The following is a 16,769-nucleotide window of genomic DNA, read 5'->3' as shown; positions in this document are numbered from 1 at the left end:
ACGTTTTCCTGCCCTGCCTGGAACAGGCGGACCCTGTTCTGATCTGCAGGGCCTGGCTCCACTTAGCCTGAGCCACATTGGCTGGTGAGAACGGCTCTGCCCTTAGGGTTCTGGTTAGGTGAATTCCCTCGTCACCTGTCGGGTAGAGGGGATGATACAGAAGAGCAGGAGGACAAGGGCTAATGAGGACGACAACAGCGGGATCAGAAGAAGGTGGCAGCATCTCAGACCACAGCTGAGGAGGAGGAGGATGGGGATGCCGAGCCCGCTGCTGAGGAGGACGGTGATGAGGGGCTGTTCCAAAACAGCCACCGCCGCTTGGGCTGCCTCCGCAGGTGTAAATAGTCCTCTTTCTCTCGCTCCTTCCGCGCACGCTGATAGTGGTCCTCTTCTTTCAGGTACCAGACCGGCGGCCACCGGTGCTTCTCAAAGTACTCCTGGTTTTCTAGATCACAATGCAAGGGGTGCAAAGTTAGGAGGTACCCTCAGGGCAACGCTAAGCCTACCGTGCTCCTGCCGCAGAAGCTCGTGAGGCTGACACAGAGACTCACCTGGAGACATAGCCTTCATGTCTCGGGGGAACTTGCGGCACACATTGTTGTAGTTGGTGCAGATATGGTGAAGACACCAGTCGGCCAGTTGGTATGCGCAGTGGAACTGTGAATGGTACAGAAACACATCCCTACTGGAGCCGGGACTCCACATACAGGCCTATGGAACAGCAGCCCTGGGCAGCGCCCACCCGTCTGTAATCATAAGGGGACGACCCTCACAAGCACCCCATCCCTTGCCAGAAATGAGTAAGACAATGCTTGACGAGAACTCCTGGGCCCCATTACCAACCCCACAATAGCCTCCAGCAATGTGTACTACTGATGTTCGTGTTCCATGGGATGTGCTCCTCTCTTCCCAACCAGGGTTCCCTTCTCTCATCTGCAAACCAAACAGTCTACACCGGGCTGGAGATGTGGGCCAGTGGTTAAGAGCACTGGCTGCTCTTCCAGAGGTCCTGAGTTCAATTCCCAGCAACCACATGGTGGCTCACAACCATCCGTAATGAGATCAGATGCCCTCTCCAGGTGTGTCTGAAGTGAAGATAGCAACAGTGTACTCATATACATAAAATAAATAATTCTTAAGAAAGAGAGCGAAAGCTGAGAAAACCTGGCACCAGCTGCCCAGTTCCTGCCACTGTGACTCCTTTGCTTGGTAATAAGGAGGCAGTTAACTCAGTACCCCCTAGAGTCAAGACTTGCCACCTCCTTCCCCTGCCACGATACCTGCGCCAATTCCAGGAATACAAGGACATCCCCATCGATGTCCACCATCATCTGGGTGGCTTCCATCAGTCCGGTCACTGTGTACTGCTCTGTGACACACACACACAATAATAATCAGCTGAAGGAACATGACAAAGGACCCACAGTGCTTATGTACCACAGCAGGGGATTGCTGCAGGAAGGTATTCAAACTGACCAGGCCAGGGGTAAGTCCCAACAGGCCAGAAGGACCAAAGGAGACTTTAAGTTTGTTCCTATTATTGGGGAAACAGGGATGAGGGAGTCCTCAGTGGGGTGGGAATGGGATAAGAAACGGCTACTGAGCTAGCAAAGACCTTTTTCTTTTTCTAAACTATGCATGTCCCACCATATAATCTGCTACATGGGGCTGGAGAGATGGCTCAGCGGTTAAGAGCACTGACTGCTCTTCCAAAGGTCCTGAGTTCAATTCTCAGAAACCACATGGTGGCTCACAACCATCTGTAATGGGATCTGATGCCCTCTTCTGGTGTGTCTGAAGACAGCTACAGTGCACTTATTTATAATAAATAAATAAATATTTTAAAAAAAATCTTCTACACAGAAGATGACAGACCTCGGGCACAATTAGCCACTGATGGAAGACAGCCTGAAACCTCATGTTTCTTGAAAATAAAGACAGTCTGAGAACCTCTGACATAAAGCTGTAGGTTTAACCTACTTATTCAAATTCATTTAAGCTTTACATTCAAACATTTATAGGAAGACTAAACTCCCTTGGTCCTGAATTTAATTAAAAGTATCAGAAAAAACCCACTAGGTATTTCACCCTTAAAAAGATGAGTTTGTTTTTCCAGCTCCTCCAATAGGAAAGACCAGGAAACAGAAGTATCACAAGGCCAGTGAGCATCTTCATTATTAACTATAAGAAACCAGGGCTTCAGCATGTACAGGGCCCTGGATTCATTACCACAAAGAAACCAAGGTGTTTAGAAAAATGGCTGATTCCAGATCTGAAATATAGTGGAGCCAGGATATTTTTCTTCTAAACAGCGAGGACGCCAAGGACTCCAGAGCAAACATGAAAAGATGGCTGTTGGCTAAAGTTGTAGTATTTGAACTTCAAAAAGAATGAATGTTGAGGGGCTGGAGAGATGGCTCAGCGGTTAAGAGCACTGACTGCTCTTCCAGAGGTCCTGAGTTCAATTCCCAGCCACCACACGGTGACTCATAACCATCTGAAATGGGATCCAATGCCCTCTTCTGGTGTGTCTGAAGACGGCAACTATGTACTCCTATACATAAAATAAATAAATAGCCTCTACCTTGGCTTCTGTACTGGCTGGCTTATTGTCAACTTCACACAAGCTGAAGTTATCTCAGAGAAAGGAGCCTCAGTTGAGGAAATGCCTCCATGAGATCCAGCTGTAAGGCATTTTCTCAACTAGTGATCAAGGGGAAGGGCCCAGCCCATTGAGGGTGGTGCCATCCCCGGGCTGGTGGACCTGGGTTCTCTAAGAAAGCAGGCTGAGCAAGCCAGGGGAAGCAAGTCAGTAAGTAACATCCCTCCATGGCCTCTGCATCAGCTCCTGCTTCCTGTCCTGCTTGAGTTCCTCACTTCCTTTGGTGATGAACAGTAATGTGAAAGTGTAAGCTGAATAAACCCTTTCTTCCCCAACTTGCTTCTTGGTCATGATGTTTGTGCAGGAATAGAGACCCTGACTGAGACAGCTTCCCTTGATGATAGACTGTAACTTGTAAGCTTAACACTTTCCTCCTCTAACTTAACTTGGCTCTTTTTTTTTTTTTTTTTTTTTTTTTTTTAATCATAGTAGCAGACAGTAAACTACAATAGTTTGTTTTTCAACAAATAACTTTAGGAAAAAATTTTTTTAATGGACAGATATTGATTAAATGAGATTCAAAAGATAACACAACAAAAAGTGAAACTAAGCTATAATGTTTAAAGGAAGCATGCTTGGATGATCAAACTATAAACTGTCGGGAAGCAAGTCCATAGGAATTACTGTAAGAGAAGAATGCTTCCTCTGGGAAGAAAAGAGGAATCTGTAATGGGGAGAGAGAGGTGATAACTAATGGTGTGGTCAGGGAGGTTCAAATTCCTGGCACTCATCAGACTGAGAAAAGGATTTTGCTGTAGAATTCACTAATCAAAATAGATATTCCGTGTGTTCGTGTCGTATTTCACAACAAACAAGATGCAAGTATGATCGATAACCTCAGAAAATGTAACGTATCCACCACCTGAAACTCAGTGGCTTCCCACAGAGCCATCACAAGGCAGATGGAGGTCACGGCTCAGCGCACATTTCCTCAGTGCACAGATCGTCTCCAGAGAAAAATAATTAGATGTTACTTTCTGCAAGGCCTTCCATAAGACGGTGCCGTTTGACATTTTAAATGGTAGTTGTGTGAAAAGTACCTGTGTGGGCTTAACCAAGGGTGCTTCTCCAATTTGCTTCCAATTCCTGACCTAATGAAAAGAACTCCTAGAAATACCTTTATGGGCTTAGTTTTTCCCTGAGGTCATTACTTTAGAGCTAGTCTTCTGAAAACAGAATTAGTCCGTGTCAAGTTTTGAAATGTCACGGCCTCTGGAAAAGTCACACCATTTTCCATGGGCACCAAAGAGTGCTAAAATTGTAATCTAAGTCATAGGTCTCACTCCCTACCCTAAAGACCCTTTTGCCCCTCACTTGGGTCACTGGACTCCCTTTGTAGGCCTGGTTCTTAATGTTCGGTCCTGATCAATGATTCCTGCCTGCTTCCTGTGACTGATAAGTCCCTTTTAATTCCTCTCTCATCACAGTGCTGACTCCCTGGAGCCTGTCCTTAAATCTTAATTAACTTCCCAAGGATCCAGTAGTTTTGACCCTGGCCCTTCTCTAAGTCCCAATTCAAGTTCTAAGGCAACTCTCTGCCCTCTCCTGACCCACCCAGGAAAATCAATCTTGACCTCAACACTAACGCTAGTATCTAAGTCAACAGCAACACCAGCACTGGCATCAACACAAGCTATCTGCCTGGGGTCTCCATCTTTAGATCCCCTTCCCACTGTGAGCACCTGGCTGCCTCCTGCTACATCTTCTAATTGCTCATGTCACCCTTACACTGAAGGCTTCTGGGATTGGCTCATTTTAAACACTGAGCTATAGTTCTCATAATATTTCCTCTTTCCCTCTTCCTCCCCCTCCCCCCACGTGTTTTGATACCAGAAACTAAACTCAGGGCCTTGTACAAGTAGGCAAGCACCACCACTGAGCTATATCCCATCCCTACCCCCTTTGATACACGGTTTGCTAAGTCTCCCAGAATAATTAAAATGGATTCTGTCACTCAGACAAAACTTGAACTTAGGCTCTGATTACAGCCCATAGCACTGGCTTTCACAGTTCTTAGGGAAACTGTGTGTGTGTGAGTGGCTGGTCGATGTTTGCCTTATGTTTCCGGAAGGAGGAAAGAATAAAGTCAAAGAGGAGGAAGGAGAGAAAGAAAAAAAAAGAAAGAGCAGGAAGCTGACCAGGAGAACCATCTGGTAGAAGCAGAAAGATGTCCTTCTATCCTTGTGACCTCTTGACCTTACCTGAGTAATGGTCGAAGTGTCATCATCGGCTAGAAACCATTTAGTGATGCCAGGAGACCTCTGAGGTGTCCCTATCACCAAGCAACACCAACACAACACACACACACACACACACACACACACACACACACACTAGTCCTTACACCTATGTCCTCAGGCAAAATATTATACACATCAGCAGACTGGACTCTTTTTATTTTTAATGTGCATGTGTTTTGTCTCCATGTACATCTGCGTGAGATGTGTCAGATCACCTGGATCTGGAGTTACAGACATGTGAGCTGCTATGTGGGTGCTCGAAATTGAGCCCAGGTCCTCTGGAAGAGCCTCCCAGTGCCCTTAACCACTGTGCCATCTCTCCAGCACCCAGCAGACTAAATTCTAAGAGCACTTTTTCCCTCGGTGTCCTATCCCAGCCTGTCCCCAGGAGGAGAGAGGTAACAAAGGATGCATAATCACTCCCCGGGGGCCTCCGTGATCTTGCCCCAGGGAGGTCCTTGTTCACTACAGTTACCTGTGAGAGCAACCAAGTGTGGCAGGCAGAGGCGGTTGGCCAAGACGATGAGCTTCATGTCGTCCAGGTCTGGGCTGGAGGTGAACATGCCGGTGTAGAGGTACTCCAGCACCGCTCTCATGCAGCTCTTGCTTGTGTATGGAAACACCACCTAGGGAGGGAGGAAGCAGGCAAGGGCCCAGAGTTCATGGTCTCCCTTCTGGGCTGTTCCTGAATCTGCTTAGAGAATCCTAATAGCCTTGGCTTGGTGACTTGACAGTTATTAGTTGAGTGGAACTCTGGTGCCTTCTCAAAGGATCTACCTAGATTCTTGGCATCTCCCTGAAGCTACTCTGGTGGGGAGGATGCTTGAAGGAGCCATTTGGGTCGGCCACTCCCCAGGGTCCCCTGTGCCTGCAGGGAACAGCCCAAGTGGGCTACAGAACGAGCAAAGGGAACCAGCTGGCTGCTCAGTGCTGCTGCACTGGGCTTCTGGGATCACTTCAGAGCAGCACAGAAAAAAAACCTGCTTTTTTTCTATCAGACAGGAGTCTTTCTGGGCTTGCTGAGAACTGGGGGGAGGAACTTTAACATGTGTGTCTATAGTGCTGAGGAATGCCCAGGCCACACAAGCCCCCTCTAGGGGGCCTTCAAAGAATCCTGGCCATATTCCGTATGCCCTACTCCTTCTCCCACTTCAGAGACCAGCTCGGTTTTTAACTATTCAGTTAAGCCTTCCCTAAGCACTTCCTTCCCAGAAGCCTCGGGGAGCCCAAATTTCTAATTCACTGCTGATTGCTCTTGGTTTGGCTTTTTTTCAGTCAGGGATCAGGTGAGGATGGTCTAAGGAGGGATACCTGGCAGAAATCAAACAACACAACCCCCACTCCAAAGAAATGACAGATAGGCTGGGAAAACTGCATGGGGACACATTAAAATGTATACATCCGTGCAAAGTAGAACCTTGTTAACTGTAAGAGAGAATGATGGGTAACTAATGGATGGTCCAGGAGACAGGGATGATGGAAAGTACCAAAGGCTGTCATCAGGCTATCCTTATCTAGGAGGGCTGAAGAGGGACCGTATGCAGGAGAACATTTCTAAGGGCTCATCAACAAACTCCTTCCAACTCTAGGCTGAGTTGGTACCCGGGAGAGTGGCAAAAGAGGAGGAAGATGGGTCGGTTGAGAGATGGGCACAGGTCAGAGAGAAAGGGGACTGTATTCATTATGTGATTTTATATCTGTACTTGATGCCCTGACATCTAGAGCCTGGGAGGTCCTTTCCAGCCTGGCTAGCCAGTCCCTTGAGCTAGCAAAGAGCCGCCTGCAAGTGGGTCTCCTTTACCACACTCACACACCAATCTACCATTTCCTGTTCCAATCACCCTAGAGTCAGGTATCAAAGGACCTGGGACACCTCCACCTCTACTTCCTGGCTGACTCCAGCTCTTCTCTGTGTGGCCCCTCTTGGGATGCATTTCCTCTCCTTGGGATCTCTATCACCCTACCTTGTCGGTGGCATTTTCTCCTGATCTGTTGGTCTCCCCATAGCGCAATAATAATAAACCCATCTTTGCAGACACTGCTGACTGCAGCTCAGAACATGGGCTTTTCCGTGTGTCTCAGGGAAGCCACAGAGTATAATTAAGGAACCAAGAACTGTCAACCCTGAGTTCCAGACCTACCCTCTCCCCCCCCCCCCAATTACATAACTTTGTGCAAGTTGCAAAACTTCTCAGGGTGTCCCTTTCTTGCATATAATGGGTTAGGCTTGCAATAGATACATCTGGGTAAAATTAAACAAGATATATATGAAAGAGCTTTCCAAACTACTAAGATACTGTCATTTCCTCTCCCAGAATATTGAAAAGTTATTCAAAATATCTCATAAACTTATTTTGGGTCCATCGACCAGGGATGAGAAAATTGGCATTAACCAATACTATCCCAAATTCAAAGATGTAAATGTCTCTCCCATCCTCTCCCTTTCCATCTGCAGACTCACCTCTCTGGTAGAACTCTCCACAAATGGCCCCCCAAACATGGCAGCCATCCAGTCACAGCTGGAAATCAGAAGAGGCTTATGGGCGCTGATGGTCCCATCATCCAGGATGAAGGTAACATCTGTCCAGGAGAAGAGGCATCATGTAAGGATACAGTGGATTTGCTGGAGAGTTAGCCCTACACAGTCACTGGGTCCTGGCTACCCACCCACCTGCCTTCTGGAGCCATGTGATGTGAGTAGTAGACTGTAGGCCATCAAGCTATTGGCTTGAGCAACAGGACAACCATATTTCATGGCATTGGGAGCTGAAGCTAATTCTAGGCCCCCTCAAAAAATTTCCTGGAGAACCCCTTCTTTTTTTAAGTGTGTTCCATACCTGAAAAGGTGCCCTTTGCCAAACACTCCTTAACCCGGTTGGTCCGGCGTACATGGAAGGCCTTGGTGATCTCCTGATTCATGAAGGCCTCGTTGTTGAGAATGTTGGCCACCATCATACGTAGATCAAAGACCTCTAGCAGCTCGGCAATGTGAGCAATATGCATGAGGTCTCGCTCATTCTCACCTAGCTCCCCTGTGTACAGGTACTTGAGAACAGCCCGGAAGGGCCCCGGCTGAATAGAGTTATCCATCTTCACTACCACCATCAGCCGAGATTTGAAGGTCAGAGGATCCTCTGCCATCTCTTCCTGGATACTCACAAAAGCTCTGCTCCAGGAAGACAGCACACGTCCTCTGCCTGGCAGGTACCCTGTTCCATTACCCCGTAAGATCCCGTCACTGGTTGAAGCCCTGAGGCCAGCTGGACCAGATCCCCCAGCCTCGTCCACACTCTCACATACGTCAAAGCTGGCGGCCCGAAGCAGGAAGTCCCGCCCATGGTGGTGATGGTGATGATGGTGGTGTTGCTCAGGGTGGCTTCGGTGGTCCTCTGGGCGGGGGCCCCCTGGCCCTGAGGGGTCCCCCAGCTCCCCCTCACTCAGGTCCATGAGGAATAAGTCATAGAATTTGGAGGAGGAGGTGGAGAGGTAGATTTTGTGGGCAAAGATGCGCACGCGCTCCTGCAGCACCAGGATGACATCCGCACAGAGCGGGTCTTCCAGGAGGTGGGCGGGGCACTCCTCGCTGCTGGAGGGGGGGTCGGGCACCACGATGATGGGGGGCGGTGGCTTGGGGGGAAGGAAGGGTGCTTGCAGTAGAGGCCGCTGCACATTGCGCAGATGAGACTTCCAGAACTGCAGGTGGCGACGGGAGATGAGGGCCGCCCGGATGGCATTGTCAAAGACGTCCTTGATACCAAACTGGGCCACCACGCTGGTCTCATAGTAGGGGATCCCCAGCTCTTTGGCCACTTCCCGACCCTTCTCTGGGGGGAGGATTTCATTGGGCTTGATGGGCCTGGTGAGTGAGAGAAGAGAAAACAAACTTGTGTTGGTGGTGGCAGGAGTCTGGCCATTTTCTTCCCCGCTGAAGGGCCTGCTAAGCATCTGCTCTTGACCCCTCTCTTTTGTGCCTGGTTCTCCGGAAAGCTTCATTTTCTATGCTAGACCCCACTGACTGCCCCAGTTCAAAGCAGGGACTGCACCTCCACCTCTAATAACTTGCATGCAAAGCTTCCCACCAGCATTCGATCACAGACAGACAGACAGACAGACGTCCCTTAGTATCTGAAGAGGATCCGTTCCAGGAGACACCTCTGATTCCAAACCTGTGGAAACTCAAGTCCCTTGTGTAGAACATCACTGTACATAACTTGTACACAGTCTAGCTCTTTAAATCACCCCTAGATTATTTATAAGTGCTATGCTATAATTGTTATCATGCCATATTTGGAGAATAATGACAGGGTGGGGGGAGTCTGAATATTCACATTTATGTTGGCTGAACCCACAACTGTGGAACCCATGACAGAAAGAGCCAACTCCATTAGCACCACAGGATTATAAGACCCCTTCATATAAATATTCTCACACATATCTTCTTCTCTCTCTGGGTCCTCATGGAATATAGCCCAAGACTGCTCCCACAGCAGGTATACAATGACATAGAAGAATGAATGAATGAGTGAATGAATGAATGAGCATGTTAGTTGTTGACGCTGATGTAAATTTGCTCCAAATGAAAGAAGAGACATAAGAGTAAGTGGGTCTCCTTCTGGGTTGAGCAGGGAGCCATAGCGATGCCCTGCCCCATGTCCCCTCCCTCTCCCTGGGGACTAGTACCCTACCTAGCCAAAGGTCTCCTGGCCCTGTTAACGGCTTCCAGGTCAGCATAGCGCAGGTCCAGCTGGCAGCCCACCAGAATGACAGGAGCTCTGGGGCAGAAATGCTTGATTTCTGGGTACCACATGGTCTTGACATGGTGAAGGGAATTAGGGTTGGCAATGGAAAAACACAGAACCACCACATCGGATCTGTGGGGTGGGAGAGAAAAGTTAGTGGCGCAGAAAGCTGACGGTGGTTTACCTGTCCCTGGAAAGAGGAAACCACGTTTCTAGCTCCTATCCCCTCCACTACAGCCTACCCCTGCCTTTTGAACCTGTTTCCACATGACACACAATAATCGTGACTATAATTTAGGTAGGCATTTTAAAGCACAAAGATTCATTTGGCCACACGGCTACCTCATGAGTTAAAAACTATCATTGGGGGCTGGGGATATGTCTAAGCAAGAGGAGATGATTCCCATGCAAGCATGAGGACCTGAGTTCAAATCCCCAGTGCTTAAGCATTCACATAAAAAGTCAAGCATGGCTGTGGGCATGTGTGTCTCTGGCACAGCAACATGGTGGGCAGGGCAGGGGGATCTGTGAGGCTCTCTATCCAGCAAGTCCAGCCAAAACTATATGTTCCCAGTTCAGTACAAAGCCCTGTCTCAACAAAACAAAACCAAAAGGCTAAGTTAGAGAGTAAAGAAGACACCTTGATGTTTACCTCTAGTCCCATCAGTCATAGACAGGCATACCCTCCCTGCAAACTTGCACACACATGAACATGTATATGCCAATACGCATATCTAGACACACATACATATTACTATTTTGCCAGACCTGGTGGTACAGGCAAGCTATCTGGGAAGCCTGGGGCAGAGAACTTCCGGTTCAAGGCTGTCTGGGTGACATGGGCACTGGAGGAAGACCTTTTCTCAAAACCCTTCTTCAAAGGGCTAGAGATATAGCTCAGTGGTAGGGAACTTGCCTATGATGCATGAGGCCCTAGGATCAATGTCCAGGATTGTAAGGAAAAAGAAAAAAGGAGGAAAGAACTGATCACCATTTCATGGTGAGGAAAACCTTCCTCGAGCTGCTCGGCACTGGTTGGTGGCAGAGCTGGGACTCCTACCATGCCGCCAAGCCCAGGATGTCTTCGTTGCCAGGGAACGCCCACTACCGTATCCCCTCCTCTTACTCTTACCGCAAACCGCCAAGGCCTTCCCTACCTTCCATAAGCAAAACGCCGGTCTTTGTGGTGGTCTCCGAAGGTGTCCCAGAGGCGCAGGGAGACGCTGACATCATCTACCACATCTCGGGAGCGTTCTAGCACCTGGGCATGGGGGAGACGAGACAGTGGTTCTTGGGGGTGGACGCCAGCTCAACCCTGATAGGGAGGACACGTGTGTCTCGTAGGACCTGCTGTTCACACGAAAACTCTGGTGAATAAATAGCAGGGATAATCTCCATGCTGAGCCGACGCAGGGGAGACCTTACAAAGAGCACACTTTTTGCGGTGGAACATGTTATTACTTTGGGCTATGATTGCACAAGACATGGTACTCAAAGTTAAAATCCTAGCCACCGGCTTACCCATTTGTGCTGGCTAGTTTTCGTGTCAACTTGACACAAGCTAGAGTTATCTGAAAGGAGGAAAGCTAAATTGAAAAGAAAAAAAAAAGTCTCCATAAGGTCCAGCTGTAGGCTATTTTCTTAAGTAGTGACTGCCGGGGGAGGACCCAGCCTATGGTGTGTGGTGCCATCCCTGAGCTGGTGGCCCTGGGTTCTGTAAGAAGGCAGGTTGAGCAAGCCATGAGGAGCAAGCCAGTAAGCAGCACCCCTCCATGGCCTCTGCACCAGCTCCTGCCTCCAGCTTCCAGTCCTGCTTGAGTTCATGTCCTGACTTCCTTCAGTGATCGGCTATGGTGTGGAAGTGTAAGCCAAACAAACCCTTCCTTACCTCTCCAACTTGCATTTGGTCATGGTGTTTCATCACAGCAATAGAAACAGTACCCTGAACATCACTGCAAACACAAATGGTTAGAGATACCTCCCTGGGAGTGAACTTCCTTCAGACCGCTCTCCAGAGGCTACTGCTGCTGCATCCATCTCTGTTCCCCCCCAGGAGTTCTCACGAGCTCCAGAGACACCAAGGTACAGTTCAACATACCCAGCATGGGCCCCCAACCAAGGGACTTTGTAGTCTTACCTCCTGGCATACACGATACTGGTCAATGGCCCACACTGTGGGCACATGGGTGGCAAGCAGCTGGTACTGGGTGAGGGTGGCATTGCAGGCTCGAGCACAGATGAGCCTAGTCTTGCCCACGGCGTTGTCCCCCACCACCACGCACTTGATGGTCTCTACATTTGGCCTTTCATAATCCATGTCAGAATCCATTAATTGGGACCTGAGGGGCAGGAAAGGAGCTATCAGGACAGTTTGGCATGCTCTACCCCTGAGGACCAGGCTCAGTGTAAGCAGCCCTCCTTGGCTGGCTCTGTGTTCTTGTCAAGCATGACACTGACATAAAGAGAGGACAGGGCAACTTCACAGGGGCCCTAGGACACAGGAGCTCATCGGGCCGAGTGACACAATACCACCAGATGGATGGCTCCTCTCCCTCTGGCCCCCCACCATCCTACAGCAGGGCTCCTGAATGGAGGTAGTCTGTGAGAGATTCCAGGGCAGGACCCACTTTGGGCCTGGCCCCACTCCCCAAGAGAGAGAGGGGATTGGCCTGATAGCTCACTCATTCTCTGTTTTCCTCCTCTTCCCTCGGGCTGGAGCAGCAACAGAACAAAACAGCTGAGAGAAGCAGACTTAGGGCCAGGTCCCACCCCTTCCCAGCATGCTCCAGGGCAGAGTCACTTTAAAATTTAATGGACGTGTCAGGGCTGGGCAGCAGCTCTTCCCAGCTTCCCCTGTTTTTCCCTGGCCTTCTTAGATGGTAAATTTCCAAGACCCAGCCTGTTCACTTCCATCCTCCTACCCTCTTATTGGCTAAGAGAGGTTTTTCTGACAGCCTCTTTGAGTTCTGTGTACCTGCTGAATCTACAAGCCTCCCCTTTTCTACTCTGGTTTGGTCACGTTGCCCACGTGTCTGCTCAACTGAAGGCCTACTTTGAGACAGGGATGGAGGGAGTCATAGCCCAGAACAATACACTCTGGTATATGGGCCTTCCCAGACCCAATCAGGGCTACCCACTGCATTCCACCTCCAGCTCCCAAGAGTAAGATCTACCTCCTTTGAACCTCCTACAGAGTTCGAAGAAGCTTAGACTGCAAGACGCTCTGAGGGGAAGCCAGACAAATTGTCTACGTGGGGAGCTGGCTGCTAGAGGAAGCTGAGGGTCAAGCTTTGCTTAAACTTCTACCTCAGTTTCCTTTGGTGATGGGAAGAGCAGTAGCTTGCCCATCCCAGAGGAAGACACAGAAGGCCCTTCTGTGGCTAACATGCCATGTCAGTGGTTAAAAAGCTGAGGCTCAAGGTTTGAGGAGACTTCGAGGATACTCCCTCCACTGGTGTCTACCCTCCTAGATGGGGAGGGAGCGGGGGGGGGCAGGGCAGGTGCACTTAGGGTGAACAGTGGATCCCCTGCTCACTCCCTATGTGCAGCAAGTCATCTCTGAAGCAAGCCTTCCCGGGTACAGGAAGGCTGAGCGCAGAGTTGTCCTGGAGGCTGCCCAGGTGCTTTACTGCTGAGCCATCAAGACCAGAGCCAAGCCACCAGCAGCAGCAGAGGAGCTCTGTCCCTGGCACGCTGTAACTAGATGCTCACATGCAGGAATGCTCAAGTAACATAGCAACTGGGATTTGCACAAGGGGACGAAGCTCGGCAACCTAAGCAAAAAGTGCATCAAGGACTTCTCAATGAGACAGCTTCATCCTCCTCCTAGGAGTCTTACAGGATCTGGATCCCTCCACTATAAAGGGTCTCCACTCAGCTCTGGCCCAGTCTGGGGGCACTACTGCATCCTTACGATGCCCTCCGGGTCCTATCCACCAGGCAACTGTTAGAGCTGTAGGCTTTCTGTTTCCCCTTCTCTGTCCTGAACAGTTCCTAGTCTCAAGTCAGAGGGATGTGTGGGTACCAGGAAGAGCCACGTGGGTGTGGTTTCTGCTTTAAGGGGTAGAATAACAAAAAAAGAATCTCACCTAGGGAAGACAGAAACCCTCAGGCCAACAGTATTTCCTTCTAGAATTTGGATTCACTAGCATGTAGGACTGGAAGCAAATGGGAAGGGCCTGGGTTCTTAAAGCCAGGGCCATATGGCCAGCTGTTTTATGACCCAACAGACAGACAGACACACAAACACACTCACACACACTCTTGTGATTTCAATTCTAGAGTTTTCAGTAGGGGACAGCAAACCAACAAGTAGAAGAGTGGTAAATGTTGGCCATGAGTTTAGAACACAGACTGCTTAAATTTCTACTTAATCTGCACACTAAAGCCCATGCCCTCTCTGTTTGCCCCTTCAGACTTCCCTGACACATCTACCAGCTGGCACTTCCTTTTGCTCATCATCATCCCCACATTCACAACTATAAGCTTCATTGTCCTATCTAGAAAGAGGCAAACCACTGCCCTGGACTCAGTTTCTGCCTCCAGAAAATGGGTATGAGGGTGTTGGAAGAAAGTTCTTGAATTTTGGTAAATTTACGCCAAGGGAGCCTGGGTGAATGGAGGCATTTGTCTTCTTATATAATATAGTATTATATAATGCTAGATTGCATATCCATAAGTGTAATTATATCTCTCTTTAAGATACAAGCTGGCCCAATTAAGCCAGAAGAACTTTTTTGTCTAATCAGGCCTTTCTTAAACGAGGATCCTGTCCAGGAGACATCATGGCAACATTAATATAATTTCTGCTCTAGAATATTACTATTTTCTGGATCGCTGCTGATTCATGACAATACAAACCATGCAGTGAACTCCTCCACTGTCTCTTTCCCTCTGGCACACTCTTCTTCAGTGACTGGAGACTTTTCTTCACAATTGTCCCAGCCCCATTCCTTCAGAGCCTCCTGACCATCCTCCATCCTGCCCTGGGTATCACAACCTCCAATTCACCCCATCCACTCCCTTGACAATCCTAAAACCACTGATATTTCCTCCCCCAACTCTTGTCCCCAAATCACAGCCCCCTCTTCACAAACAGTGTCCTGCACATCATCTTTCCCAGTTCTTTGTGCTCTGTCCAGGACAGACCTAAAGGTGTGCTCAGATTACCCACAAACCTCAAGGGCTCCCATTCCCACCCCCGCACCCCTACACACACTCTTTGCAGAGCTCAAAAGCCCCCCTTTCCCTCCCACAGCTGATAGGAGGCCTGTTCATCTGTGGCTGCCCTAGTCTGGTTGTCAAGGAAACGACAATCTCCCTGGGAGCCTGGCTTGTCTCCTAGCAACCAAATCCCACATCCTGCATCTTACAAAAAAACGTGAAAGGGAGGAAAATCAAGAAAATGAAAGTAAAAATCAAGGAAGATGGATAGAAAGGAAGAATCAAGAGGAGAGGAGCAAAGGAAAAAGTGGGTTTGGAATTAAAGGAGCTCCTGCTGTGGAAGCTGACATTGTAATATGGGCGAAGGTGGAGGGGTGGATCCTCCCCACGCAGAAAACGTAAAGCAAGGCCCAAAGGGATCTAAAATGATCACGTTAACAGAAACAGAAGCCTGAATACTGGATAAACCTTTCAACCCTAGGATACCCGAACATTAACAAAGAAAGCTCAACATTTCCACCAGTAGTTTGCCAAAACTCAGCTGGACAGACCACAGTGGAGTTGGACTTCAAAGAAAGAGCCACAGCCGTCAGCAAACACCCCAATTGTACTGGTTTTTAAAAAGAAAGAAAGAAAAGGAAAGGAAAAAAGGTACATCTCTACTACTCTGAACCTCTTATTTTTCTTCCTGACATGCCGCTCTGCACACACAATTTTTTTTAAGAAATAAAATTAATAGGGGAGGGGGAGGGGCACGACACACAGATGCAAAACATGTAGTTTTCCCTAAAAACACCCAGGAAAGGTTAGTTTCTCTTCCCTCTGAACCGAGCAGCCTCAGCAAGTACCCAAGGGAAGATTAGAGCTCAGGGGAAGGCAGGAGGGACGCAGGCAGGAGAGGGGAGGGCGCTGAAGGCTGATCCAAGGCGAGGCGGCACGTTTGCAGAAGCTGCTTGCAACCCAGCCATAACAGAAATCAATCGTGTACTTACACCACTACATGTGACGGGGTAATTTCTAGTGTAGGGAACACATCTCTTCCTGCTAAGCACGCTCATTTTAGTGAGATGTCTGGGGTCACTCTGCGCGTGCAAGTTGGGGCGCCGCCGACGCTGCTGCTCGGTGCTGGTGATCCAGCCTCCTAGGGTCCCGGTTCAGGTGCGATCAGAAGAAACTCTGGCACAGGAGCCCAGGTCGGACCGCGGCGCGTGAGCAGCCTGGGGCGCTGCACTGCAGCCACTGCTTCTTCCGGATCAGCATCTCCGCGCGCCCCGGGCGCCCAATGTCATGGAGGCTCGCGGAGCCGGGCTGCGCGCCGCCGCTCCGACCTCCGGCCGCTGGGCCGCGCCTCCGCCCGGCTGCGCTGCGGAGGTTGCGGGTGGCGCGCTAGAGAGCGAGGCGCCGGGTGAGGCCGCCGCACGCGCGCAGCCTTAAGACGCGGAGCGCCGCAGTCCCCGGGACCGCTCACGACCTCCTTTTTTCATTCACAAAAAAAGCAAAGTTGAGGGGAGGGGGGAGGAGAGAAAAAAAGGGAAAAAAAAATTGCACCCAGGAACGGTGGCTGTGACAGGGACCGCCCATAGCGGCACGCGGTTGGTGGAAAGGAGAGCGAAGGGGATTGGACACCCAGAGGCCACGCTCGAGACACGCCCCCGATCCCGGGCACGCCCCTCCGCTCCGCTCCTGGTCTTTGCGCCTCCTCCCTTTTCCCCTGGGAGCCATGAATAGCCAGCAGCTGACCTCGCCAGCCTCAAAACCTTGCTGGATTCTCAGGATGGTTTTTCCCAGGAGGCTAGGAAGAAACTCATCCAGCGGTGGGCCCTGGGAATGCAAGTCAGAGGGCCATCGGAAGATTTTCTTGTTTCTCCTTAATTCAGCCAAGCCTCTACCCGCACACAACTGCTCCCAGTACTGGGGCGGGGGCGGGGGGGGGCTTTCTTCCTGCATTATCCCTGGAGCTCCGAC

The 16,769-nt window shown here is 49.8% G+C and overlaps 1 protein-coding gene across 1 annotated transcript; it reads right to left on the bottom strand.

Annotated features, from left to right (window-relative positions):
* Window positions 1-88: 88 nt before the first annotated feature.
* Window positions 89-16,322, bottom strand: RHOBTB2 (Rho related BTB domain containing 2). Its single transcript, XM_080926545.1, has 10 exons — window positions 15,797-16,322; window positions 11,779-11,980; window positions 10,799-10,902; window positions 9,588-9,773; window positions 7,740-8,758; window positions 7,364-7,482; window positions 5,378-5,528; window positions 1,281-1,369; window positions 552-657; window positions 89-445 (listed from the first exon to the last, which is right to left on the bottom strand). The coding sequence occupies exons 2-10, from the start codon at window positions 11,968-11,970 to the stop codon at window positions 225-227; spliced, it is 2,187 nt and encodes a 728-aa protein (XP_080782671.1). The 5' UTR covers window positions 11,971-11,980; window positions 15,797-16,322; the 3' UTR covers window positions 89-224.
* Window positions 16,323-16,769: the final 447 nt, after the last annotated feature.

This window comes from Micromys minutus (genome assembly GCF_963924665.1).
Source record: "Micromys minutus genome assembly, chromosome: 12".
Taxonomy (NCBI): Eukaryota; Metazoa; Chordata; class Mammalia; order Rodentia; family Muridae; genus Micromys; species Micromys minutus.
The sequence above is the reverse complement of the archived record's forward strand: the minus strand, read 5'-3'. Positions and strand labels throughout refer to the sequence as shown.